Here is a 26,442-nt window from a genome sequence, read left to right on the forward strand (position 1 = left end):
GTAGTTGTTGTTTATTGTTAGGGTAATATACAGAGGAGCTTACATAAATCAGGTAATGTCCCTTCTTCCCTCGTTTCCAGCAGTTTTTTTTCTTTCTTGTACCATGCCTCATCTTTCCTTTAGTTCTAGAGAACTAAAATGGTTTTTTTTCCACATACCTCCTTGCCCTTCAGGGCTCTTGAGAACCAAAGGCAATTTGTAGACATGAAGATAATGAGATGAGCCCTGGGAATTTTCCTTCTGTCTCTTAACTACTTGGGTCCTGTATGGACTTAGGTGTGCTTTTGCTGGTCCAGGCAGCAAGGTGTTCTGAGCTGTGCAGAAGTCCTTTCGTGGGCAGCTGTGGCAAGAGAGCTGCACAATGCTGCCTTCTTGTCCTGTCCTTTCCCTGCCTTTCTCCCTAGTCTAAGTGGTCAAAGTAAGTCTCGAGTGGAAGTGAGGTTGGACGTGTGTGTGTGTGTGTGTGTGTGTGTGTGTGTGTGTGTCCCAGTACTGGAGCTTGAACTGCAGCTCTGTCTTACTTAAGACTGGTGCTCTATTACATAAGCTACACCTCTGTACTTCCGGCTTTTGGCTGATTAATTGGAGGCTAACCCAGCCAAACAAATGTCTTCACCCAGCATGGAGAGGCATTTCTCTACTGTCCTACTACTCAGAGACATGTTCAGTCAAGTAACTAAAAGGATGCTATTGGTCTGCCGGGTGCCAGTGGCTCACACCCATAATCCTGGCAGCTTAGAAAGCTGACATCTGAGGATCGCAAGTTCAAAGCCAACACTGGGCGGAAAAATCTATGAGACTCTTATGTTCAGTTAAACAGCAAAAAGCCAGAAGTGGACGTGGTAGAGCATCCACTTGAGGGGAAAAGCTCAGCGATGGCAGCCGGCCCTGAATTCAAGGTCCAGTACTGGGACACCCACAAAAGCATGCTGCTTGTCATGTTCATCATGCCCTCCCTGCCTCCCCTCAGAGAAGTGCGGTGCTGTGCTTCGAATGGTAGCGGGGATTCTGAGTAGACCCTAGGGTGACTTTCTGATCATGTTGAACCAGATTGTCTGGGCATTCCCACTGAGAGTCTTTTTATTTGGCCAGTCCTGGGCCTTGAACTCAGGGCCTGAGCACTGTCCCTGGCTTCTTTCTGCTCAAGGCTAGCACTCTACCACTCGAGCCACAGCGTCACTACTGGCCGTTTTTCTATATATGTGGTGCTGAGGAATCAAACCCAGGGCTTCATGTATAAGAAGTGAGCACTTTACCACTAGGCCATATTCCCAGCCCCTGAGAGTCTTTTCTTAATAATTTTTTAATCTTATTTCAAAAGATACTAAAAAAATATTGTCGAAGAAGCAGTTGTTTCTATGATTCCATGTTCACAATAACACACTCATAGAACTTGAGCCATGGTTATAAAATTACATTATTTAATAATTATGTCAGTCCTGGAATTTGAACTCAGGGTCTAGGCTCTGTCCCTGAGCTTTTTTGCTCAAAGCTACTGAGTGCTCTACCACTTGAGCCACAGCTCCAGTTGTTTTTGTTGTTTGTTTGTTTTGTTTTGTTTAGTAGCTAATTGTAGATAAGAATCTCATGGAGAGGCTGGGAATATAGCCTAGTGGTAAAATGCTCACCTTGTATACATGAAGCCCTGGGTTCGATTCCTCAGCACCACATATATAGAAGAAGCCAGGATCAGTGCTCCGACCCTGAGTTCAAGCCCCAGGGCTGGCAAAAAAAAAAAAGGAATGTCATGGACTTTTCTACCAGGGCTGACTTTGAACCTCAATCCTCAGATCTCAGCCTCTTGAGTATCTAGTATTACAGGCATAAGCCTGGCCGAAATTACATTTTAGTGTTCTCAAGGATGACAACATTTTAATGTCTCAAAACTTATGTGTAAATGATATAAAAGCACGTGAGCTTTTGTGTGTGTGTATGTGTGTGTGTGCGTGTGCGCGTGTGTGCGCGTGCACTGACGAGGCTCTGCCTGCAGTATTTAGAATGCCCCTGTGTTGTTCCTGCTCTTACAGAAGGACCATCCTCTTAGTCATGCTTCCTTTTCGGTTACCGTGAACAGTCACTAAAGCTTTGTAGCATCATAGGATCAAGATGTTTCCCTGTTAGGATGTATCTTCGGTGAGTTTTATTATCTTATCTGAAGCCCATAGCTGTTTCCTTGTTGATCTAGGTCTAAAGCAGGCACTGGAGACAGTGAATGACTACAACCCGCTGATGAAAGACTTCCCCCTGAATGACTTACTCTCTGCCACTGAGCTGGACAAGATAAGGCAGGCACTTGTTGCAATTTTCACCCATTTGAGGAAAATCCGAAACACCAAATATCCCATTCAGAGGGCCCTGCGTTTGGTGGAGGCAATTTCAAGAGACTTGAGTTCCCAGTTACTCAAAGTATTGGGGACAAGGAAATTAATGCACGTTGCTTATGAGGAATTTGAAAAGGTAAGTTTTAACCTCAGATAACCCACTTCCGGGCCATGAGAAGAAATGTGCTCCGGTGCTAAGCTTCCTCTCCTCAATTGCATCCTAGGTGATGGTAGCTTGCTTCGAGGTTTTCCAGACTTGGGATGACGAGTATGAGAAACTGCAGGTGTTGCTCAGAGACATTGTCAAGAGAAAGAGGGAGGAGAATCTGAAGATGGTGTGGCGCATCAATCCTGCTCACAGGAAGCTCCAGGCTCGCCTGGACCAGATGAGAAAGTTCAGACGCCAGCACGAACAGCTGAGAGCCGTCATTGTCAGGGTCCTGAGGCCACAGGTACGGCTGCGTCTAGAGCCTGGTGCACGCTGACAGTCCTCACATGCATTGCCTTCGAGCATTGTTTTTATAGCTGGGATGCACAGAGGGGTTGCGGTTTCATAAGGAGAGAATGAACACTTTATTGCTTTAAGAACTGTTTCTACCCAGACACTGGTGGCTAATCCTCGCTCCTGAGGAGGCGGAGATCTGAGGATCGTGGCTCTAAGTGCTTTTGTCTAGTTTGCACTAAGTGCTTATTTTTCTTTAACTGCATTTTGGTCTTGCCACTGTTGGCTTTTACAGGTAGTATTTATATATTGTTTTCTTTTCAAAATATTTAATGCTTTCTATCCTCTCCTCCCTTCTTTCATAGTCCCTAGAACCACTCTTTCCAGCCTAACCATTTACTACCTGTGTAAATTGAACACATTATTTAACCTTGTTTCTCAGAGCCATCTTCTGTAAACTGCGGATTACAATTATATATTCCTAAAATGTGTTAAAAGAATTGAGTGAACTTCTCTTTATATTTGGTTTTTCTTTTCTGAAGTCACCTGCTTCTGCTGTTCTTTCCTTCCTTTAAAAAACAACAACAACAACAACAAAACCCACACTGGCCACTAGCAACTAACACCTACAATCCTAGCTATCTGGGAGACTGAGACCTGGAGGATCTTAGTTCAGAGCAACCTCAGCAGAAAAGTCTGAGATGTGCCACCATTAACCAGCAAAATCCTGAACTAGAGGCGTGGCTTGAGTGACGTAGCAGCCAGGAGCAAAAAAGCTGAGCAAGAGCTTAAAGCTCTAGTTTCAAACCCTGCCTGGCACGGCACCCGCACCAAAAAAGAAAGAAAAAACAAAGAGAATGCCACAAGTAGCTCAAGTGGTAAGCACACTTGCATACAAGTGCAAGGCCCCGAGTTCAAACCTCATTACTCCAAAAAACTTCAAGATTTAGTCCAACAAAAGCACATTGTCAAAATATTTTGGTGCAGGATTAAAATTTAGTGTTTTGCTTGGCTTTGTTGTGATAAAATATTTGACTACAAAATGTTGTCGACAGATAATCCTGTTTCGTATGCAAAAAAATGAATCGGTTCCACAGTCATTTTTCTTACACATCTTTCCTTTAGGTCACAGCTGTTGCCCAGCAGAATCAGGGTGAGGTTCCTGAGCCCCAGGACATGAAGGTGGCGGAGGTGCTCTTCGATGCTGCGGACGCCAATGCCATCGAGGAGGTCAACCTGGCCTACGAGAACGTCAAGGAGGTGGATGGGCTGGACGTTTCCAAAGAAGGCACAGAGGCGTGGGAGGCAGCGATGAAGAGATACGACGAGAGGATCGACCGCGTGGAGACCCGCATCACCGCGCGCCTCCGGGATCAGCTGGGCACAGCCAAGAACGCCAACGAGATGTTCAGGATTTTCTCCAGGTTCAACGCGCTGTTCGTCCGCCCTCACATCCGCGGCGCCATCCGTGAATACCAGACCCAGCTGATCCAGCGGGTGAAAGATGACATCGAGTCCCTGCACGACAAGTTCAAGGTCCAGTACCCACAAAGCCAGGCTTGTAAGATGAGTCACGTTCGCGACCTGCCCCCTGTGTCGGGGTCCATCATCTGGGCTAAACAGATCGACCGACAGCTCACTGCCTACATGAAGCGCGTGGAGGACGTCCTGGGCAAGGGCTGGGAGAACCACGTGGAGGGCCAGAAGCTGAAGCAGGACGGAGACAGCTTCCGCATGAAGCTCAACACCCAGGAGATCTTCGACGACTGGGCGAGGAAGGTGCAGCAGCGCAACCTGGGCGTGTCGGGGCGCATCTTCACCATCGAGAGCACGCGCGTCCGGGGCCGAACCGGCAACGTCCTGAAGCTGAAAGTGAACTTCCTTCCCGAGATCATCACGCTTTCAAAAGAGGTCCGCAACCTCAAGTGGCTGGGCTTCCGGGTCCCGCTGGCCATCGTAAACAAGGCCCATCAAGCCAACCAGCTCTACCCGTTTGCCATCTCACTGATTGAAAGCGTCCGGACCTACGAGCGCACCTGCGAGAAGGTGGAGGAGCGCAACACCATTTCCCTGTTGGTGGCTGGCCTGAAAAAGGAAGTGCAGGCCTTGATCGCCGAGGGCATCGCCTTGGTGTGGGAGTCCTACAAGCTCGACCCCTATGTGCAGCGCCTCGCGGAGACCGTCTTCAACTTCCAGGAAAAGGTGCTCTGCCTTAATGCTCAGGAGGATAGGCAGGACTAAGTCAGCGCTCGCGCTAGGCGTGGTTGACGGGGCCTGGGTCCTTGCTGGGCAGCTGATGGGGGCCGGGCCACCGTGTGGCTGGAGGAAGCGTGGCCAGATCCACAGCTGTGCGCGCTCACCTGCCTTTCCCCTGGGCCGAGACTCTCTTCCCAGTTTCCGGCCCAGCGGGGCACTCGTAGACCTCCTGGCCCAGAGCCCGCGGCGGTGCCCAGGCTGCCTCCCTGGGGTGCTCGGGCAGAGCCTTCAAGAGCCTTCTGTGGAGGAGTAGCGGAGAGAAGCTGGTGACCCCACACTGGTCCCTCCCCTGGGGAGTCATGGAGGCGAGGACCCGGCCCTCAGCCCGCTGGCTAGGAGCCGCTGCGGGAGGGAAGGACGTCTGCCCTGAGCGTGTGCGAGTCGCTTGGGAAGAACGTACAAAAGTAAAGAACAGAGCAAGGGATTTTGAAATATTAAATACATCTTTTTCCTTTAGGTGGATGATCTCCTGATTATTGAAGAAAAGATCGACTTGGAAGTCCGTTCCTTGGAAACCTGCATGTACGATCATAAGACGTTCTCTGAGATCTTGAACCGAGTCCAGAAAGCCGTGGATGACTTGAATCTGCACTCATACTCCAACCTGCCCATCTGGGTGAACAAGCTTGATATGGAGGTGAGGCGAGGGGCGGCCGGGCGCTTCCACCGCCCGCTGCCGGCCCGACGCTGCAAAGCCTTTTCCTTACAAGTTCCCTGGGGCGGTCTGGCTCCCCGGGGAACCCCACTCGATGCCGGCGCTGAGTGGCGATCTGCGTGTGCGGCCCACGCGGTTCTGAGCGGGAGCTGTGTGGAGCCAGCCCCCTTCTCTGCTGGGCGCTGGCCCGTCTCTCCCGGCCCTCTAGGCACCGCTCCCTCCCCCTGCTCCTCCACACACACTCTTGAGAAAGAAATGCCCAACTGTGAAACTCCCTTTGCTCCTGGGGCAGAGGCTCTTGGCTCGCCCCGCGGGTAAGGGCAGGGGTGTGTGTTACACGCAGCAGTGTGACCGGGGCCTCAGCGCACACCGAGCGGCTGGGCAAGGGCGCATGTTGCAGCCGTGCTTGCAGGTCAGTCACGTGGTCAGGTCTCAGGCCGCAGCGTCTCTCTCTCCTAAAGTGGAGCGATGCCCAATGGGCTGCTTCTGTCCCCTTCACACGGGGGACACTAGCAGAAGGGAAGTTCCTGGTCCACAGATGAACCGCAATCCCTGGAACCCCTGCCGTGGCCCAGGATGGCACGGGGCCCGAGACGTGTGCTGACCAAGGCATGCAGGGTTCCGTGCGCAGGAGGATTTTCTCATTTGAGACCACAGGAAGGCTTTCTTCAAGCTGGGCTCCAGTGGCTCACTCCTGTCATCCTTGCTACTCAGCAGGCTGAGGTCTGAGGATTGTGGTTCAAAGCCCGCCTGGGCAGGAAAGTCCATGAGACTCTTGTCTCCGGTGAACCACCAGAAAACCGGAAATGGCCCTGTGGCTCCAGTGTTAGAGCTCCAGCCTTGAGCTGAAGAGCTCAGGGACAGCGCCCAGGCCCAGAGTTCAAGCCCCACAACCAAACCCCCACCCCACCCCACCCAAAAAAAAGGCTTTTTTCTTTACTTGTTACAAGAAAATTATTTCATTTCCAAAATTCGTTGGTTTTTTTTTTTTAATGTCTGAGGCATCCAGATGAAACCTAGAGCATGTGTGTGTGCACGCATGCGCACGTGTTTCACTGGGGATGGCAGCCAGGGCCGTGCGCAGGCTGGGCCAGCAGTGCACACTGAGCTGTGCCCCAGCTCTGGGCAAGCGCGGTGGTTCTGGGAGCTTTCACGGTGCCGAGCAGACACCAGGGCTGCGCTGCCTCTGCTGTACTGCGTCACTTCCTCAGGGGGTGAGGTCTGGTTAGCAGGGAGGGGAGTGCAGCCCGAGGTGGGCTGTCAGAGACGGAACAGGCGGAATCAGAGGAAGAGCTGTGCATCTTGAATCCAAACTGTCTACTGCCTTCTAACTCTTTTGGGATGAAACGCTTTCTGTACGTAGATTGAGAGGATATTGGGCGTCCGTCTGCAAGCCGGCCTGAGGGCTTGGACCCAGGTGCTTCTGGGCCAGGCTGAAGATAAAGCAGAAGTGGACATGGACACAGACGCCCCACAGCTCAGCCACAAGCCCGGTGGAGAGCCGAAGATCAAAGTGAGTACTTTGTTGTTGTTGTTTTGTTTTTGTTTTGCCAGTCCTGGGGCTTGGACTCAGGGCCTGAGCACTGTCCCTGGCTTCTTTTTTTTCTTTTTTCTTTTTGCTCAAGGCTAGCACTCTGCCACTTGAGCCCCAGCGCCACTTCTGGCCATTTTCTGTATATGTGGTGATGGGGAATTGAACCCAGGGCTTCATGTATACGAGTCAAGCACTCTTGCCACTAGGCCATATTCCCAGCCCCCAAAGTGAGTACTTTGTATGGCATCCCGTTTTTGAGAAAGCAGAAGAAAACCTGATGCTTAGGTAGCGTGGGAGCCAGGCATGGCGGGGGCAGGCCCGGAAGCCCAGGGCTCGGGAGTCTGAGGCAGGAAGATTAGGAATTCTAGGCTGGCCTGGCCCATTTAGTGAACCCCTGCCTGAAAAAGAAACACAGAAGGCAGAAATAGGAGTTTGATGATTTGAGACCAGCCTGGGCAAAAAGTGAGCACGACTTCATCTCAACCAATAACAAGGTATGTTATTTGATGACACATGCCTGTAATCTCAGCTAGGCAAGAGAGGTGGAGGTAGAAGAGAGTCTCCAACTGGCCCCGGCAGGAGACCTTATCTGAAAAATAAACTAAAGCCAAAGGGGCTGACCGTGCCGCTCAAGTGGTGGACTGCCTGTCCAGCAAGCATGAGGCCCTGAGTTCAAGTATCTGTGAGGACTGGGCGTGCAGTTCAGTGGCAGAACACTTGCCTAGCAGTACAAGGCCTTGGCTCCTTTCCCCAACCCTAAACAGAGGAAGAAAAAGTAGTAGTTGCAAAACTTGATTTCCAGCGAGGAAACGAGTGTTGTGTGATGGCCTGGTGTGGTGGCCTGTGGCTCGGTGCTGGCATTCCTCCCGAAACCCTGCCGCTCGGTCTGCGGGACACCTGAGCACTGCTGTCCACGTGTCCAGATGGTGAAACAGCAGGGAACGCTGAGAAGCGGCCACTGATGGGAGAAGAGCTTGGGATTAGCTCCCATGAAACCGGACTTAAGTCTGCCCTGAAGTTAGTAGACTTAGGTCAGTGTTTTCATCCTTGTGCGTAAGAGTTGGTGAAGGAATTCAAAGTTCTTTTCACTTTCTTTGCAAGTCTCCTATAAGTCTTAAGTCCTATAAATAATTTCAAAAAATAGAAGCCATAGCTGAATATGGTGATACACACAGAGCCCAAGGGAGAAGTCTCTAATCCCCACTCAGGCGGTAGAGACAGAAGGACTTGGAGTGCCAAGCCAGCCTATCTCAAAAACATAAAACGGAGGGCCGGAACCTGGCTCCCGCGATAGAGTGTCTGCTTAGCATGCGCGAGGCCCTAGGCTTGATTCTTAGCACTAGAAATGAACTGAGCCCTAGAGGACAGTACTGGATTTGAACTCAGGGCCTCAGGTTTACTGGAAAAGTAGTCTTGCCCTAGACCCCATTAAAATACAACAAACTGCCCGGCTCCGCTAGCTCACACCTGTAATCCTAGCTACTCAGGAGCTGAGATCTGACGATAGTGGTTCAAAGCTAGCTCAGGCAGAAATGTCTGTGAGACTCTTATCTCCAATTAGCCACTCGGAAACTGGAAGTGGTGGTGCCAGTAAAGACCGGGCCAGGAGAAGCAAGTGGGTTTTTTTTTTTGTTGTTGTTGTTACAAACTTATTTCTTACTCCTAAGTTTCTTAGGCTTTTTTTTTTTTCCTTAACTTTGTGGTATTGCAGGTATTCTCAAGACATATTTTAAAACTACTAAGTTGGGCTGAGGATATGGCCTAGTGGCAAGAGTGCTTGCCTTGTATACATGAAGCCCTGGGTTCGAGTCCTCAGCACCACATATACAGAAAACGGCCAGAAGTGGCGCTGTGGCTCAACTGGCAGAGTGCTAGCCTTGAGCAAAAAGAAGCCAGGGACAGTGCTCAGGCCCAGGACTGGCCAAAAAAAAAAACTACTAAGTCCCAGAGGAGCAGTAAGCATGTCTAAGCAATAGTTATCTAGAGGAGACAGAGGTGGGAGTTAGCCTAACGCACTGGCGTTCCGCAGGCTTCACTTGGCATAGGGAAACCGGTGCCTTCGTGGCTGAGGGGCAGCCAGCGCCGCCCTCCCCGGGCCCAAGGTCCCGCATGATGCTGTTGTCAGGTGCTCACTGACACTGGTCGTGTATTCACACCCAGGCATGACAGCCTGGGAACAGGTGAGCAACACCTGCCTCCAGCCACTGGAGAATGACAAGCATTAAATCATGTCAGACCCTGTCTCGTGAAGTCATAGACCTTGTGATTCAGACAGAAGTGGTTTGATGATTTAGAGAGAGTGGGTGTTAAAAATTAAAAACATTTTATTGAAATAGACTGATGAGGGGAAAATGAAACTTTTGTTTTACAGAATGTTGTTCATGAGCTAAGAATAACCAATCAGGTTATCTATCTGAACCCCCCGATTGAAGAGTGCAGATACAAGCTCTACCAGGAAATGTTCGCCTGGAAGATGGTCGTGCTGTCGCTGCCCCGGATCCAGAGTCAGAGGTACCAGGTGAGCCTTCTCCCGTGGGTTCCGTGACGCCGCCCTGTCCAAGGTGCCACCCTCTGTCGCCTCAGCTGCTCCCTCCACTCTGCCCCTTCCTTAATCAGAAAGCCTTGAGTTTTGCATGGATCCTGACACCGCTTCTCTTGAGGCCCGTTAACCACGTCCTGCCTCACTCAGCAGGAAAGCCGACGCCTCTCAGTGCTTGCGAGACCCCACGTTATGGGCTGCTCGTGGCTTCTCTGACCTTATACCTCTCCCCCTATAGGCTCTGCTGTAGCACACTGGACTCTCGCTGGTCTGCAGGTCAAGTGTACTCTGGTCCTGGACCTTTGCACTTGCTGAGAGTAACAGTCACATGGCTTGCTTCATCCCTTCTTCTGGTTGCTGGCTGGCTGTCACTTTTGTGTGTGTGTGTGCCAGTCTTGGGGCTTGAACTCAGGGCTTGGGCGCTATCCCTGAGTTGTTTCACTCAAGGCTAGCGACCTACCACTTCACTTGAGCCATAGTTCTGCTTCTGGTCTTTTGTGGTTAATTGGAGATAAGAGTTTCTTGTCCAGGCACCAATGGCTCACACCTATAATCCTAGCTACGCAGGAGGCTGAGATCTGAGAATTGCGGTTCTGGGCAGAAAAGTCCCTGTGAGACTCTTTCCCTCCAGTTAACCACTTAAAACCAGAAGTGGAACTTTGGCTCAAAGTGGTAGAATGCTAGCCTTGAGCATCAAAGCTCAGGGACAGTGCTCCCAGACTTGAGTCCAGACCCCACAACCGACAAAAAAAAAAAAAAAAAAATTCTCGGATTTATCCTACCTGGGCTGGCTTTGAACTGAGATCCTCAGATCTCAGCCTTCTGAGTAGCTAGGATGACAGGTGTGAGCTACCAGCGCCCTGCACAGCCGTCACCTTCTGAGGAGGCCTTTCCTTACTCATTTCACATAAAATCAGGCCTTGGCGTATCGCGCTACAGCTCACTGGTAGAACACTTGCTTAGCATGCACAAGGGCCCGACCTGCTGTCGGACTGGGAGAAGACCAAGCCTGTCACGGTGAGCCCCTACTGTGCCAGCCAGCAGCTCCATCTGCTGTGCTTACTCTCAGATACACAGCACCTTCACTTTGAAATACTTGCTTTTCCTCTTGGGAGTTAACAAAGCAGCACTTGCTTGTAATTCTAATTACTTATGAGGCTGAGATCTGAGGATTATGGCTGGAAACCAGCCCAGGCAAGAAAGTCCCCTTAGATTCTCGCCTTCAGTTCACCACCAAAGACACACATGGCACTGTTGTTGAAGCGGTAGAGCATTAGCCTTGAACACAAAGCCCTGGTTCAAGCTCCTTAGCCAGCACACACACACACACACACACACACACACACACACACACACACAGTACTGGCAGCCAGATGTGGAAGCCAGGTGTAGAAGACGGGCCTGATGAGCGTGGCGAGCGCCTATCTAAAGGAGAACACCCTCCCCCTCCCCATCCCCGCCCTCACCCATACTTCCTGTTCTCCTTGCTGCCCTTTCTCCATCAAATTTCCATTTCTGGCATTCTAAATGTGTTTTACATATTCCTTCATTGTCTGTCCTCTCCTGTAAGTTCATGTGAGCGGAGTTTTTTTTTGGCCTATTATCGTACTTAACATAATGTCCAGCATGTGTGTGACAAGAATTCACACCATTGAACATGCAGTTCTGCTTGCTCTTCAGCTGCCCTTACCTTGTTCAGATCGTGGTACAGGTGGTGGTGAATCTAATACTCCATTTATTGGTTAGATATAAGTATGCTTTGGGTTCCTCGTAATGAAGCTAATAGGTTGCAATCCTCTAAATACCGCTGCAGTGATAATTTGCCATTGGTTCATGTTGATTGAAAGGTGGCTGATTGGAACATTTTTGTGCACACTTCTTGATGTTCACCTCCGATTTCCATTGGTCAGGTGGGCGTGCATTATGAATTGACGGAAGAAGAGAAGTTCTATCGGAATGCTTTGACGCGGATGCCTGATGGCCCTGTTGCCCTGGAAGAGTCGTACTCTGCAGTCATGGGCATCGTGACCGAGGTGGAACAGTACGTTAAGGTACACAGCCCCCTTCCAGACTTCTTCCAGATACACTGTGCTCTATTCCAGACGCTTATGGGGAGAGAGGGGGGCTGGGAAGGTGGTGTAGCGGTAGAGCGCTTGCCTGGCATGCACAAAGCCCTGGGTTCGATTCCTCAACACCACATATACAGAAAAGGCCAGAAGTGGCTCTGTGGCTTAAGTGGTAGAGTGCTAGCCTTGAGTGAAAAGAAGCCAGGGACAGTGCTCAGGCCCTGAGTCCAAGCCCCAGGACTGGCAAAGAAACAAGAACAAAAGGTAGATAGGTATAGCTCAGAGACCATGGGTTTGGTACTCAGCACTGCTAGAAAAATGAGTGTGAGGTAGCAAGGATCGGGCGCTGAAACCTTCCAGCCATACACGGTACCGTTTACCCGGTGGTAGTAACTGGCTTCAAATGAAGAGTGGGGTTTTAACTATGGTTTGTAAGAATAAATAAATTTGATTCTGAGACTCTGAAATGAGTTTGTAATGGTGATGAAAACATGAGCCTTCCTCATCAATATGAATGCAGAAACTGGTAGTGCCCATAAAATAAACACCTGAAGTAGCGTAGCTAACTGTGTGTTCCACTGGCAGGTTTGGCTTCAGTACCAGTGCCTGTGGGATATGCAAGCTGAAAACATCTACAACCGCCTCGGGGAAGACCTCAACAAGTGGCAGGCGCTGCTGGTCCAGATCCGGAAGGCCAGAGGGACTTTTGACAACGCTGAGACCAAGAAAGAGTTTGGGCCGGTGGTTATAGATTATGGCAAGGTGAGCTCGGCTTTGGTCCCGGAGGGAGGCGGGGAGGTGGTGAATGAACGCAGCAGGGCAGGAGGGAGGCGGGGGTTTGGGGGGGGGTGGACCGCAGCAGGGCTGCAGGAAAGAGCTGAGGCTACCCTGGTGTGCATGTCGCCCGCAGGTGCAATCCAAAGTGAACCTGAAGTATGACTCCTGGCATAAGGAAGTTCTCAGCAAATTTGGCCAGATGCTAGGATCAAACATGACGGAATTCCACTCGCAGATCTCGAAGGTGAGGCGGTGGCACTGTGCCGTGTGACGGGGCTGGGGTGGATCTGGGCCCCGTGGGCGGCACTGTGCCGTGGGACGGGGCTGGGGTGGATCTGGGCCCCGTGGGCGGCACTGTGCCGTGGGACGGGGCTGGGGTGGATCTGGGCCCCGTGGGTGGCACTGTGCCGTGTGACGGGGCTGGGGTGGATCTGGGCCCCGTGGGTGGCACTGTGCCGTGTGGCGGGGCTGGGGTGGATCTGGGCCCCGTGGGTGGCACTGTGCCGTGTGGCGGGGCTGGGGTGGATCTGGCCCCGTGGGCGGCACTGTGCCGTGTGACGGGGCTGGGGTGGATCTGGGCCCCGTGGGTGGCACTGTGCCGTGGGACGGGGCTGGGGTGGATCTGGGCCCCGTGGGCGGCACTGTGCCGTGTGGCGGGGCTGGGGTGGATCTGGGCCCCGTGGGTGGATCTGGGCCCCGTGGGTGGCACTGTGCCGTGGGACGGGGCTGGGGTGGATCTGGGCCCCGTGACCAAACGCGGCCTCTCCACACAGTCTCGCCAAGAGCTGGAGCAGCACTCCGTGGACACAGCCAGCACCTCCGACGCCGTGACCTTCATCACCTACGTGCAGTCTCTGAAACGGAAGATCAAGCAGTTTGAGAAACAAGTTGAGGTGAGCTCTGGGTAGCGGTCCTCGAGCTAAAGCAGAGTGCGCTTGGGCTTTCACAACGCAACGAGCTTTCTCACCCGTCCGTAAAGCGCCGTTTGTTACTTGGCCCTCACCTGTCCTGACACCGACGTGCTTGCTGAAATACAGGGTAGAACTGGACATTGTATATATGCTTAGCTGAACTAGGGAAGGGAAAGAAAAACGAGGGAGGCTGTAACAAATATGACAAGGAGTGTACTCACTACCTTATTATGTAACTGTGCCCCCACTGTACATCACCTAGTCAAGAAAATTTAATTTAAAAGTAACTAAATTAAATAAAATACAGTGTAGACAGCAGCACCCTGGGTCTGTGCTTGCAAAGCCCGGCAAGGCCTGAGAGCCACTGCTGTATGTGCGAGCCTTCTGCTGTCCTTGTTTTCAAGGACTGAAATCCCTTTTGTGTTTTGAAATGAAGGGGCGAGGCCCAGCACCCCCTTGCTGCGCTCTAAACAGGCTCTTGGTGCAGTAACTGGCAGGTGAGCCAAACTTTCAAGGCCCTGTCCGCCAGGCGCAGTCGAGGTTTTGATCATCTGTGCTCTGTGGCCATCAAATGTTCGCTCTCTAACAGTTGTTTCTTAACCCTACGAATCTTCCCATTCCCAAAGCTTTACCGCAATGGTCAGCGTCTGCTGGAAAAACAAAGGTTCCAGTTTCCACCTTCCTGGCTTTATATCGACAACATTGAGGGAGAGTGGGGGGCTTTCAATGACATCATGCGGCGGAAAGACTCTGCCATCCAGCAGCAGGTGGCCAACCTGCAGATGAAGATTGTGCAGGAGGACCGTGCTGTGGAAAGCCGTACCACCGACCTGCTGTCAGACTGGGAGAAGACCAAGCCTGTCACGGTGAGCCCCTACTGTGCCAGCCAGCAGCTCCATCTGCTGTGCTTACTCTCAGATACACAGCACCTTCACTTTGAAATACTTGCTTTTCCTCTTGGGAGTTAACAAAGCAGCACTTGCTTGTAATTCTAGTTACTTATGAGGCTGAGATCTGAGGATTATGGCTGGAAACCAGCCCAGGCAAGAAAGTCCCCTTAGATTCTCGCCTTCAGTTCACCACCAAAGACACACATGGCACTGTTGTTGAAGCGGTAGAGCATTAGCCTTGAACACAAAGCCCTGGTTCAAGCTCCTTAGCCAGCACACACACACACACACACACACACACACACACACACACACACACACACACACACACACACACACACACACACACACACACAGCAGTACTGGCAGCCAGATGTGGGCGCATGCACCTGCAGTCCCAGCTGCTTAGGCTCCCTGAAGCCAGGTGTAGAAGACGGGCCTGATGAGCGTGGCGAGCGCCTGTCTAACAAGCAATGTGGGGCCGTGTCGGGGAGGTAGCTAGAGACTTCGCCGGCTGTGTGAGGCCGATTCCATCCTCAGCACCACCAAAGGGGGGAAAACACTTGAAGGTGGTAAATGCCAAAGCCAACTTTAGACTCTTCTTACCAGAATGGCCGTCATTTAAAATTTTAAGATGGAAGCTTTTCTATTTGAAAAGGCCCCCTTCCAAAGTTTAGAATTTGATTTCTGTAGACCCAGACCAAGGCTCACAGCGCACGGATGTAGTTAGCTGGCTGGCCGGTGCCCAGAACCTCTTCACCTCAGTCGGTGTGTGTTGAACACATAGCAGCCACTGTTCTAGGCAGCAAGGGCGGGCGCAGCAGTGATGTTTCCCTGCCCTTACAAAGTCTCACTCCTTGACAGAGAATGCTAATAGTAATTGGACGAGGAAAACACGTATTTGAGCCCGAGGACAATGTGACATGCAAAAGCAAGTGGTGGGAGGGTGAGGAGGAAATCCCAGGAGTTGAACACATGCAGAGAGAGGGCGGCAGGCGAACAGTGGAATTCAAAGGTTTATTCGTGTAGCTATTGAAGTAGGTGTAGAAAGGACACTAATACTCTGGATGCTCATGTGGTTTCTGGTCTGGGAATGTACGTTTTCTACGCTAGTCCTGGTGGCAGGGTGAGCTTCCTACCGCCCTCCCCATGACCATTCGGAGCTGCTGGTCCCCCAAAGGTTCGTTGTGTTTGTTTTGGTTTGAATGATCCAATCCATGCATGCTTTGTTGTTAGCTTACTATGGCTCACTGCTAAGGAGATTATTCGTCAACAGGTAAGACTCTGGCCAAAATCTTGAGTGTGCCTTATCACCCTGGCTTGGTGCAAATAATATTAAAGGAAATATACAAATAATAAAAAATAAGATAAACGAGTTAAAATTTTAGGATTTAAAGAAAGAACAATGATTCTAGCCAGGTGCCCATGGTTCACGCCTGTAATCCTAGCTACTCACGTAGGCTGAGATGAGGATCACAGTTTGAAGCCAGCCGAGGCAGAAAAGTCCATGACGCTCATGTTTTTGTTTTTTTACCAGTCTTGGAGCTTGAGCTTGGGGCCTGAGCGCTGTCCCTGAGCTTCTTTTGCTCAAGGCTAGCGCTCTACCACTTGAGCCACAGCGCCCCTTGCAGCTTTTTCTGTGTATGTGGCGCAGAGGAATGGAAGCCAGGGCTTGGTGCATGCCAGGCAAGCACTCTATTGCTAAGCCACATTCCCAGCCCTTCCATGAGACTCTTACCTCCAGTAAACTACCAAAAACTTGGAAGTAGAACCGTGGCTCAAGTGGTGGAGCACTAGCTTTGAGCAAAAGAAGTTCAGGGACAGCACACAGGCCCTGAGTTCAAGAAGTCCCAGGACTGGCATTTTTTTTTTTAAGTTGTGTTTTGCATGGTCAAAAGAGTTACTAAAATGAAAAGGAAAGGTGTAGGTGCAATGTGTGAGCATGAAGCAGAGCCCATCTTGGGAGATTTTGCATTCTTCCAGTGGGAGCTAATGGAACAGTATGTCAGGGAAGAAAGGCTTGGCTGCCATGCCCAAGTCCCGTGAATCACCGTGAGTACCCACCGTGCCAGACTGTTCCGACTCCTCTAAACTTCCCGCCTCTCGGGACCAGGCCTGAATTAAAAATAGCACCTTTTTATTTATGTGATTTTTTTTTGTAAATTTTAAAAATGGTTATTATAAAGATGATGTTACAAAAACCAGGAAAGAGTACATTTCTCTTTGGACACCCCTTCCCTCGCTCTCTCACAGATTTCCCTCCCATCTCCACAAGTTGTGTAGTTCATTGTCAACGTAGTGTCTAGTGAATACCACAGCTGCATTTATTCATTCACCCTTTGTCCCTCCATTTCTGTGCTCCCCCTTAGCCTCCCAAAGACAGGTGAACAAATGACAAAAAAGAAGAAAACAAAAACAAGAGCAATGAAAAGGCTTGTTTTATTTATGTGATCTATTGATATAAAACTTGCAGTATTGTGTGTGGACACTCATTGAATACCTGCACACACCTGTTCTCAGTCTCAGAAATTCCACAGACTCCTCTACCTGTTTAGGGGTGTGGGTGTGTTTGTTTGTTGGCAGCAGATCTAAGGCTTGAACTGAGGGTCTTGAAGCTCTTTTCCACTTAACCCATGCTCTAGTTCAATATTTTCCTGGTTGAGAAGGAGATAGAATCTCACTAACTTTCCTGCCTAGGCTGGCTTTGAACTAGTACTTTCAGCCTGGAGTCACCTGAGTAGCTAGGAATACAAGCACAAATCAGCAGCACCCACCACGCAAAGGCTGTGCTCCTCTCTCCTGAGCAGCATAATCCTCTGTTTTTAGGGCAACCTTCGCCCCGAGGAGGCTCTTCAGGCTCTGACCATCTACGAAGGGAAGTTTGGCAGGCTGAAGGATGACCGAGAGAAGTGTGCAAAGGCCAAGGAGGCGCTGGAGCTGACGGACACAGGACTTCTCAGTGGCAGCGAGGAGCGCGTGCAGGTACAGACACTGCCTGCCCTCCCCCAGGGTGGGTGCCCACCCGACCGACAGCCCCCCCCCACCAGGGTGGTATCCCACCCCATGGCGAGCCACCGACCTGCGTCGCTGTAGCCCTGCCACATCCTGGGGTAGTTTCCTTTGCTTGGTTAGCTGGTATGTTGGTTGTTTCTCCCTTTTATTCTTTGCCTCTCCCTCCTCCCTCTCTCCCCACTCTTTTCCTTTCTTCATTTGTAAGGTGGCTTCTGTTTCCGAAGTTTAACTGCTTTGTTGCTCTCAATCACAGGTGGCCCTAGAGGAATTACAGGACCTCAAAGGTGTTTGGTCCGAGCTTTCTAAGGTCTGGGAACAGATTGATCAGATGAAGGAGCAGCCGTGGGTCTCCGTGCAGCCTCGGAAGGTGTGTCTTGTTGAAACGCACGTGGGTGACCGGCCTTACCTGGGAGCTCACAGAGGTTATTCTGCTTCACCCGGGCTGTTGGAAATAGGGCTGTTTCAAAGACTATTTCACTAGTTAAAGAAATATTGGCCAACTAAATATCCTCTATCTCTTGACAGCTTCGACAAAATTTAGATGGCCTTTTGAACCAGCTGAAGAACTTTCCTGCCCGGCTTCGACAGTACGCCTCCTATGAGTTTGTTCAGAGGCTGCTGAAAGGTTACATGAAGGTAGGCGGCGGGGGCTCGTGGTGGCAGGCGTCCAGGAGGAACGCACTCAGACCAGTGACGGTGTGCTCTCTGCTCAGATCAACATGCTGGTGATCGAACTGAAATCGGAAGCCCTTAAAGACCGGCACTGGAAGCAGCTGATGAAGCGGCTGCACGTGAACTGGGTGCTGTCTGAGCTGACCCTGGGCCAGATCTGGGACGTGGACCTGCAGAAGAACGAAGCTGTGGTCAAGGACGTGCTGCTGGTGGCGCAGGGGGAGATGGCTCTGGAGGAGTTTTTGAAGCAGGCAGGTGACAGGGTGGACGGCCGCTCCTGTTTCTCCATCTGCTGTGGAGCTGAGCTTGTAATTACCCTCTTGTGTCTCTTTGTCCCCCTCAGATTCGGGAAGTATGGAACACCTACGAACTCGACCTGGTCAACTACCAGAACAAGTGCCGCCTGATCCGAGGCTGGGATGACCTCTTCAACAAGGTCAAAGAGCACATTAACAGCGTCTCCGCCATGAAGCTCTCTCCCTATTACAAGGTACCCTCGCGCCTCTGGCGCATTGGACTGCAAGTTGCTAGATGCTTGTTTTCTTTAGTGTGGGTCAGTAGGTTGATGGGTCCCAGTCTGCATTTCCTAGTGAGTTTCGGCATGTCTGTGAGCGCTGCCCTCCTGTGCACCCACCAGGTTTTCGAGGAGGATGCCCTGTCCTGGGAAGACAAACTGAACCGCATCATGGCTCTCTTTGATGTGTGGATCGACGTGCAGAGGCGGTGGGTCTACCTGGAAGGCATCTTCACAGGCAGTGCCGACATCAAACACTTGCTCCCTGTGGAAACCCAGCGGTTCCAGAGGTATGGACGGCGCCTGGCCAGGGAGCCCGGGAGCCGGGGATCAGCTGCGGCCGGCGATGGCCACGCCCAGCGCTGACACACACCTTCATTTGATTTGTAGTATCAGCACGGAGTTTTTGGCTCTAATGAAAAAAGTATCCAAGTCTCCCCTTGTTATGGACGTTCTGAACATCCAGGGCGTGCAGAGGTCTCTAGAAAGGTTGGCAGACCTGCTTGGAAAGATCCAGAAAGCCCTTGGAGAATACCTGGAAAGAGAGCGCTCGTCTTTCCCCAGGTGAGAGCTGCTTTTGCTTCTGCCTGAGCTGAGCTCCAGCTGTGTTTCCTTTCAGCCATTGTCTCTGGCCTGTGTGCCTGTGTGTCAGTTTTGACACCAAGGGCTTTGATTGAGTTACCTACTGTGCACTGATTGTACCCTGATCTCTGGTTTTCCACTTGGACTTGGTGAGCTGCATTGTCCTCCCCCTTACCCAGTACTTGCTTAGGACACATGGAACAGATTCTTTTTCAATAACTTAATGAGGCCAGGTAATCGCATTGAATTCTGTTTGCTTAGAAATCTTATTGGCGGGGGCTGGGGATATAGCCTAGTGGCAAGAGTGCCTGCCTCGGATACACGAGGCCCTAGGTTCGATTCCCCAGCACCACATATACAGAAAACGGCCAGAAGCGGTGCTGTGGCTCAAGTGGCAGAGTGCTAGCCTTGAGCGGGAAGAAGCCAGGGACAGTGCTCAGGCCCTGAGTCCAAGGCCCAGGACTGCCAAAAAAAAAAAAACAGAAATCTTATTGGCGGGGCTGGGGATATGGCCTAGTGGCAAGAGTGCTTGCCTCGTATACATGAAGCCCTGGGTTCGATTCCCCAGCACCACATCTACAGAAAACGACCAGAAGTGGCGCTGTGGCTCAAGTGGCAGAGTGCTAGCCTTGAGCAAAAAGAAGCCAGGGACAGTGCTCAGGCCCTGAGTCCAAGCCCCAGGAGTGCCAAAAAAAAAAAAAGAAATCTTATTGGCTAAATGTGAGTTTGGGGCTCAGGTCTGGAAGAGCTTGGGATGTGATCTGACTTGGGGCTGGAGGTTTCTGCTGAGGTTCCACTTTTTGCCTTGATCACTTAGTCCTGCATAGAAAGTAGTAGCAACTGGATGCTGTCTTCACTTAGGTTCTATTTTGTGGGTGACGAAGATTTGCTTGAAATCATTGGAAACAGCAAGAACGTAGCTAAATTGCAGAAACACTTCAAGAAGATGTTTGCTGGCGTTTCAAGTATCATCCTAAATGAAGATAACTCCGTGGTCCTGGGCATCTCGTCCCGGGAAGGGGAGGAGGTTGGTCAAGCTGATGTTTGCAGCCTAGAAAACATTGCTCTTCCCTGCTCTTGTCAGTCCTTAAAATGGGTTCTTAATTTCAGGTTATGTTTAAAACTCCTGTGTCCATCACCGAGCATCCTAAAATCAATGAATGGCTCACACTGGTGGAAAAGGAGATGAGAGTCACCCTCGCTAAACTTCTTGCTGAGTCTGTTACAGAAGTAGAGATCTTTGGCAAAGCAACCTCCATCGACCCAAGCACCTACATCACTTGGATCGATAAATACCAGGTAATCTATAGAAGCGGGCAGGCTGGAGATGAAAACACCCACTGGCTTTTTGGTGACCTTATACTATTGACGCATGCGCCACAGCAGTTCTGCCTGGCAGCAGCTTGGAAGGCAGAAGCGAGAATTGCTTGAGCCAGGGAGTTCAGGGAGACCCCACCTCAAATTAAAAAGAAAGGAAATGACCCTGTCGTTTTCCTGTCTTGCCTTCCTCCAGGCCCAGCTTGTGGTTCTGTCAGCCCAGATAGCCTGGTCTGAGAACGTGGAGAATGCCCTGAGCAGCATTGGAGGAGGCGGGGACACCTCACCTCTGCAGTCTGTGCTGAGCAACGTCGAGGTCACTCTGAACGTGCTAGCGGACTCCGTCCTCATGGAGCAGCCCCCACTCCGCAGACGGAAGCTGGAGCACCTGGTGAGTCAAGCCTGGCCCCTTCCCGCCACGCAGGCTTCTTACGGCCTCTTCAGCGAGAGGCGGTCACACCCGAAAACGTTTCTGTTAGTGTCAAGTAGAAAACTAGAAGGGGTTCGCCCGTGCTCCGGTGGTGTTGCGCTCTGTTCTCGGAAGTGCTTTTGGTGGCAGGCTTTGGAATCAGGCCTCTTCACAGGAGGAAGTCAGTGTCCCTGGTCACGGTGTCTCATTCCTGCCCCTGGTCTGCCCCTCGAGGCAGCTCTGGAGTGGACGGCAGCGCTTCTGTCGACAGCAGATGGTGCTGCTTGATTTTGCTTCGCTCTTGAACATGAGCAACAGTTCCGCTGTCTCTGGAAGTGGATTTGTGGATTGGAATGTTTACCAGCAGTTGGAACTGACCTAGAACCTTAATTTAAATTTAACAAGTAATTCACAAACCCGGAGAGTGTACCAGGTTACTTTGGCTTTTGACAAACTTTTTTTTAATTACTAATTTGCATAGGTTATCCAGGGAGGTGCATTTCATTGCTTCACTTCCATATTTACCTTTTATTCCAATCTTAAGAGTTGATGGCCGTCTTCTGTTTCCTCAGATTACAGAATTGGTTCACCAGAGAGATGTTACGAGGTCCTTGATCAAAAGCAAGATTGACAACGCCAAATCGTTTGAGTGGCTCAGCCAGATGCGGTTTTACTTTGACCCCAAGCAAACTGATGTGCTACAGCAGTTGTCCATTCAAATGGCAAATGCCAAATTTAACTATGGCTTCGAGTACCTGGGGGTTCAGGACAAGCTGGTCCAGACCCCACTCACTGACCGCTGCTACCTGACAATGACGCAAGCCTTGGAGGCCAGGCTAGGGGGCTCCCCATTCGGTAAGTTACTCCACACTCCAGGCAGGTGTGATCAGGTCATGCACTTAAAACTAAGCTGAAGATTTGCATGTGTCTACTGCATAGTTAGAACGTAAAATCTTAAATTTGTATCTATTGCCTATATTTGTGCTGACTTATAAACGAGTTTCCCCAGTTGTCTTCCAGCTAAAGCTACGTTCTTATTGAGGTGACAGACTCAATTACTTTTCTTCAAACACTAGGGCCCGCTGGAACCGGGAAGACAGAGTCTGTGAAAGCCCTGGGCCATCAGCTTGGGCGGTTTGTCTTGGTTTTCAACTGTGATGAAACCTTTGATTTCCAGGTGAGAAATGTGATGGGTTCTGTCCAGATCATTCAGTTCACTCCTCGCCCTACAGCGCGCCATGGCGTCTGGCCTTCGGAGTTCTTAAAACTCTTAATTCTGAGCTATTTGTGCAGTTGACATTGTATGTTTTGAAGTTGACTTTACTTCATGTTTTCAGAGTTAAGCATTGTTCTCTAAAATGATTTTTTTTTCCTTCCAGTCCTGGGGCTTGGACTCAGAGCCTGAGCACTGTCCCTGGCTTCTTTTTGCCACTTGAGCCACAGCGCCATTTCTGGCCATTTTCTATAGATGTGGTGCTGGGGAATGGAACCCAGGGCTTCATGCATACGAGGCAAGCACTTGCCACTAGGCCGTATTCCCAACCCCTGAAATGATTTTTTTGAGGCCTGGTAGTGTGGTATGCCACCGCGCTCAGGTGTACTCTGCTATTTCATGTAGTGCCGGGGATCAAACCCAGGGCCTCACCCAAGTCAGGCAAGCACTCCGCCACTGAAGCTGCGCCCCAACCCTGAATGCAAGTCTTTTTTAAATATTATTTTACAGTACTAGGATTAAGTTCAGGCGCTTATACTTTCTAGGCTGACCCTTTATGCCACTTGAGCGACGCCTCCAACCCTGCTTTTTGTTGCTTATTTTGGACCTGGAATCTAGCAAAATTTTCTGTTCCCACTAGTCTTCAGCATGAGCCTCCCGATCTCAACCTCCTGAATAGCTAGGATTATTGGCATGGGCGCCCAGTGGCTGACTTAAAATGGCAATTTTTAAAGAATAAGTGCTTACCAGGGCACGTGCCTGACAATAAACACAATTTGTGGAAGAGATCTCCCTCTCCCCGTTTTTGGGCTAGAACTCCGTGTCCCACTCTTAGTGCGCTTGCTTACAGCTAATGCTCAACCCCGACTTGAACCATGTCTCCGGTCTGAAAATGCTAGTTAATTGGAGATAGTCTCCTGGACTATTCTTTCCCGACTATGATTCTCCAGATCTCAGCCTTCCAAATGCCATGCACCATTGGCACTTGGCTTAAAATGGCAATTAAAAAAAAACAACACGTAGTGCCTGTGGCTGAGAACAAACTAATAGGAGAAATCTAGTTTTTTGGTGTTTTAATCAACAAAACATGATAGATAAGGGGCTGGGAATATGACCTGGTGGCAAGAGGGCTTGCCTCATATACATGAAGCCCTGGGTTCAATTCCTCAGCACCACATATATAGAAAATGGCCAGAAGGGGCGCTGTGGCTCAAGTGGCAGAGTGCTAGCCTTGAGCAGAAAGAAGCCAGGCCCTGAGTTCAAGCCCCAAAACTGGGAAAGAAAAAAAAACCATGATAGATTAAAAATAACTTTGTCAGTGGGCTTATATTGTCACAGGAAGAAAAACACATTATACAGTGCCTCTGTGTCCATTTGTGAAGTGGCTGTGGCGGGCGGCTCCAGGCCCTTCCCTGCGGGAGGAGTTCCGCCTTCAAGGGTGGGAGGATCCTCCTCTTAGAGTGAAGAGTCCACCGTCAGAAAGCTGTGACTTGCCAAGCTTGAGTCGTGGCAGCCAAGCTCTGAGCCCGGCCGTGCCCTCCCGAGGCGGTGGCCCGGGCTGTGGGGCCGCCCTAGCAGACCACCTCCCCGGCTTCAACAACAGAAAGGTTCTGGAGGCCGGAAGCCCAGGCCTGGCTCTTGTAGAGTTATTCCAGGAGAGGCTGCCACCCCACTGTGTGCCCCCGCCCCCCATCCGCCTCCTAGGACAGAGAGGAGCTCACCTCCGCCCCCATTTGCCATCCCTCACGAAAGGCCATTTCCGAATCACCGCTGGGGCTTGGATTGTAACGGGACTTTGGGGCACCGTTGTTTGTGACAAGTGGTGCTAGCGTCTTTTCTTTCTCCTTTCCAGGCGATGGGGCGCATCTTCGTGGGGCTTTGCCAGGTGGGCGCCTGGGGCTGCTTTGACGAGTTTAACCGCCTGGAGGAGCGGATGCTCTCGGCCGTGTCCCAGCAGGTGCAGTGCATCCAGGAAGCACTGCGAGAGCACTCCAACCCCAACTACGATAAGAGTAAGGCTTCTCCGCTAAAACCACTTCTCCGTGGAAACAGGGCCGTGCTGACGTGAGAACTGCCGCTCGCCCCCACAGGCGGTGTAGTGAGCGTGCCCAGAGCTCGCAGTGCACCCGCCACCCTCCCTCAGCCAGGCCGGGGCCCCGAGCCCCTTAACCACCTAGGTGCCGTACAGCGTGGCCCACAACCCGCGAGGCCCCCAGCGCCCCCTTCCCAGGTCATGCCAGCTCTGGGAGGCTCCGAGCATGGCTTCACGCGCAATGGAGCGAGGCTCAGCTACAGGAGGAAACCCGCCTTGCACAACAGCATAGGGGTGGAACTGTGCCTGCTCAGGTGCACACCTCCTTTCATGCCATAATGATAGTAACGTGTCCTGCAAAGAATTCCCCAGGCTTTGTAAATAAAAAGGCGACTCAGAGGGCAGTCTTGTGTCTGTGACCAGTGCTCATGGAATAAATACATGCCCCCTGGGGTAATTCGGGGGGCTTGGTTGTTTTAAGTTTTGAAGATCCTGAAGGAAGGAGGTTCTATCATCACTGGATGGTTGTGTTATGTATTGAATGTTGTGTGCAAGCAGCATTGTTTTGCACAAACTGGAGTGCCAGGCTCCCTGCCCCTGGTGGCTTGGCACCTGCCCTTTCTGTATCTGGTGTGTGGCACAGGCCCCCGGGGGCATGCATGGCTGCTGGCCACAGTCTCCAGCTCTCTCCAAGAGTCCTGAGCTTTCAGCTTCATATCCGGGGCGGGGCGGGGAGAGGCAGGTTGTGTCCTCTTGGGAAGTTTGTAGGTGTGTTCACCATTGTTAGTGTTAACCCCATCATCTGATTTCAGCCTCGGCCCCCATTACCTGTGAGCTCCTCAATAAACAAGTCAAGGTGAGCCCGGACATGGCCATCTTCATCACCATGAACCCGGGCTACGCAGGCCGCTCCAACCTCCCGGACAACCTCAAGAAGCTGTTCCGGAGCTTGGCCATGACCAAGCCGGACCGCCAGCTCATCGCCCAGGTCATGCTCTACTCGCAGGGCTTCCGCACCGCCGAGGTGCTGGCCAACAAGATCGTCCCGTTCTTCAAGTGAGTAGCCCGGACTCCCTCGTCGCCGCCCCCCGCCTGCTGTTGAATGTGGCCCATCTCATGTTAAAATTGTCGTTTGCAAACTTCACCCCGATTGTCACGCTGGTGGCCCTCGCGTTGCTTGAGCACGTTGTTCTTGGAGCACCCCTCTGCCCTCGCAGACTGTGACGAGCGGCTGTCTTTCTCCCCTCCAGACTGTGTGACGAGCAGCTGTCTTCTCAGAGCCACTACGACTTTGGGCTTCGGGCCTTGAAGAGCGTGCTGGTGAGCGCTGGCAACGTGAAGAGGGAGCGGATTCAGAAGATCAAGCGGGAGAAGGAGGAGCGAGGCGAAGCGGTCGATGAGGGAGAAATTGCGGAGAATCTGCCCGAGCAGGAGGTTTGTACCGCCGCCCTTCCTGTGTTCCTGACACCCCCCTTCGGGGCGGGCGCGGTGATGGGCCTCTGAGGAGAAGGGGATCACTGCCATTGTCACGCGCTCCTCTGGGGCAGGGCCGGGCCCCTCCTCTACGGCTCTCTCCTCCCCTCGCAGATCCTCATTCAGAGCGTCTGTGAGACCATGGTGCCCAAGCTGGTGGCGGAAGACATCCCCCTGCTGTTCAGCCTCTTGTCGGACGTGTTCCCCGGAGTGCAGTACCACCGTGGGGAGATGACCGCCCTCCGCGAGGAGCTGAAGAAAGTGTGTCAGGAGATGTACTTGACGTACGGTGACGGAGAAGAAGTGGGCGGAATGTGGGTTGAGAAGGTAATCCTCCTGCTGATGCTGCCCGACCGCCCAGGCGGGGGCCGGGCTCCCTCGCAGAAAGGGGGAGAAAGAATCCATAGCGGGTCTTCCCTCTGGCTGCCGGGCGAGGCAGCTGACGGCCTCTCCCCGCCCGCAGGTTCTCCAGCTGTACCAGATCACCCAGATCAATCACGGTCTGATGATGGTGGGGCCTTCGGGCAGCGGGAAGAGCATGGCCTGGCGAGTGCTGCTGAAGGCTCTGGAGAGGCTGGAGGGCGTGGAGGGCGTGGCCCACATCATCGACCCGAAGGCCATCAGCAAAGACCACCTCTACGGAACCCTGGACCCCAACACCCGGGAGTGGACCGACGGGCTCTTCACCCACGTGCTCAGGAAGTGCGTGGCTCTCATCAGCGCTTGCATTTCGGGGAGCACGGGGGCCACGCACTGGGTTCTTAGAGCCTCAGGGGCTCGCTCTTCTACCACCTAGACAGAAATCACTTGGGGAGCCAGGGGAAGAT

General features: G+C 51.7%; 1 protein-coding gene across 1 annotated transcript in view; it reads left to right on the top strand.

Annotated features, from left to right (window-relative positions):
• The window catches only part of Dync1h1 (dynein cytoplasmic 1 heavy chain 1), a 68,305-nt gene that overhangs the window by 14,590 nt on the left and 27,273 nt on the right, over window positions 1–26,442 (top strand). Inside the window, exons 6-33 of the mRNA XM_048362399.1 lie at window positions 2,186–2,457; window positions 2,546–2,773; window positions 3,889–4,965; window positions 5,477–5,656; window positions 7,038–7,187; window positions 9,580–9,726; window positions 11,658–11,798; window positions 12,399–12,575; window positions 12,724–12,834; window positions 13,364–13,483; window positions 14,128–14,367; window positions 17,218–17,373; window positions 17,657–17,770; window positions 17,929–18,039; window positions 18,117–18,326; window positions 18,419–18,565; window positions 18,713–18,879; window positions 18,980–19,153; window positions 20,033–20,198; window positions 20,282–20,470; window positions 20,685–20,879; window positions 21,470–21,752; window positions 21,974–22,074; window positions 23,963–24,122; window positions 24,955–25,198; window positions 25,393–25,576; window positions 25,730–25,942; window positions 26,079–26,317. Of these exons, the coding sequence (XP_048218356.1) occupies window positions 2,186–2,457; window positions 2,546–2,773; window positions 3,889–4,965; window positions 5,477–5,656; window positions 7,038–7,187; window positions 9,580–9,726; window positions 11,658–11,798; window positions 12,399–12,575; window positions 12,724–12,834; window positions 13,364–13,483; window positions 14,128–14,367; window positions 17,218–17,373; window positions 17,657–17,770; window positions 17,929–18,039; window positions 18,117–18,326; window positions 18,419–18,565; window positions 18,713–18,879; window positions 18,980–19,153; window positions 20,033–20,198; window positions 20,282–20,470; window positions 20,685–20,879; window positions 21,470–21,752; window positions 21,974–22,074; window positions 23,963–24,122; window positions 24,955–25,198; window positions 25,393–25,576; window positions 25,730–25,942; window positions 26,079–26,317 (5,896 nt within the window). The remainder of the gene's footprint in view (window positions 1–2,185; window positions 2,458–2,545; window positions 2,774–3,888; window positions 4,966–5,476; window positions 5,657–7,037; window positions 7,188–9,579; window positions 9,727–11,657; window positions 11,799–12,398; window positions 12,576–12,723; window positions 12,835–13,363; window positions 13,484–14,127; window positions 14,368–17,217; window positions 17,374–17,656; window positions 17,771–17,928; window positions 18,040–18,116; window positions 18,327–18,418; window positions 18,566–18,712; window positions 18,880–18,979; window positions 19,154–20,032; window positions 20,199–20,281; window positions 20,471–20,684; window positions 20,880–21,469; window positions 21,753–21,973; window positions 22,075–23,962; window positions 24,123–24,954; window positions 25,199–25,392; window positions 25,577–25,729; window positions 25,943–26,078; window positions 26,318–26,442) is intronic.

Source organism: Perognathus longimembris, chromosome 14 (assembly GCF_023159225.1).
Source record: "Perognathus longimembris pacificus isolate PPM17 chromosome 14, ASM2315922v1, whole genome shotgun sequence".
NCBI classification, from domain to species: Eukaryota; Metazoa; Chordata; class Mammalia; order Rodentia; family Heteromyidae; genus Perognathus; species Perognathus longimembris.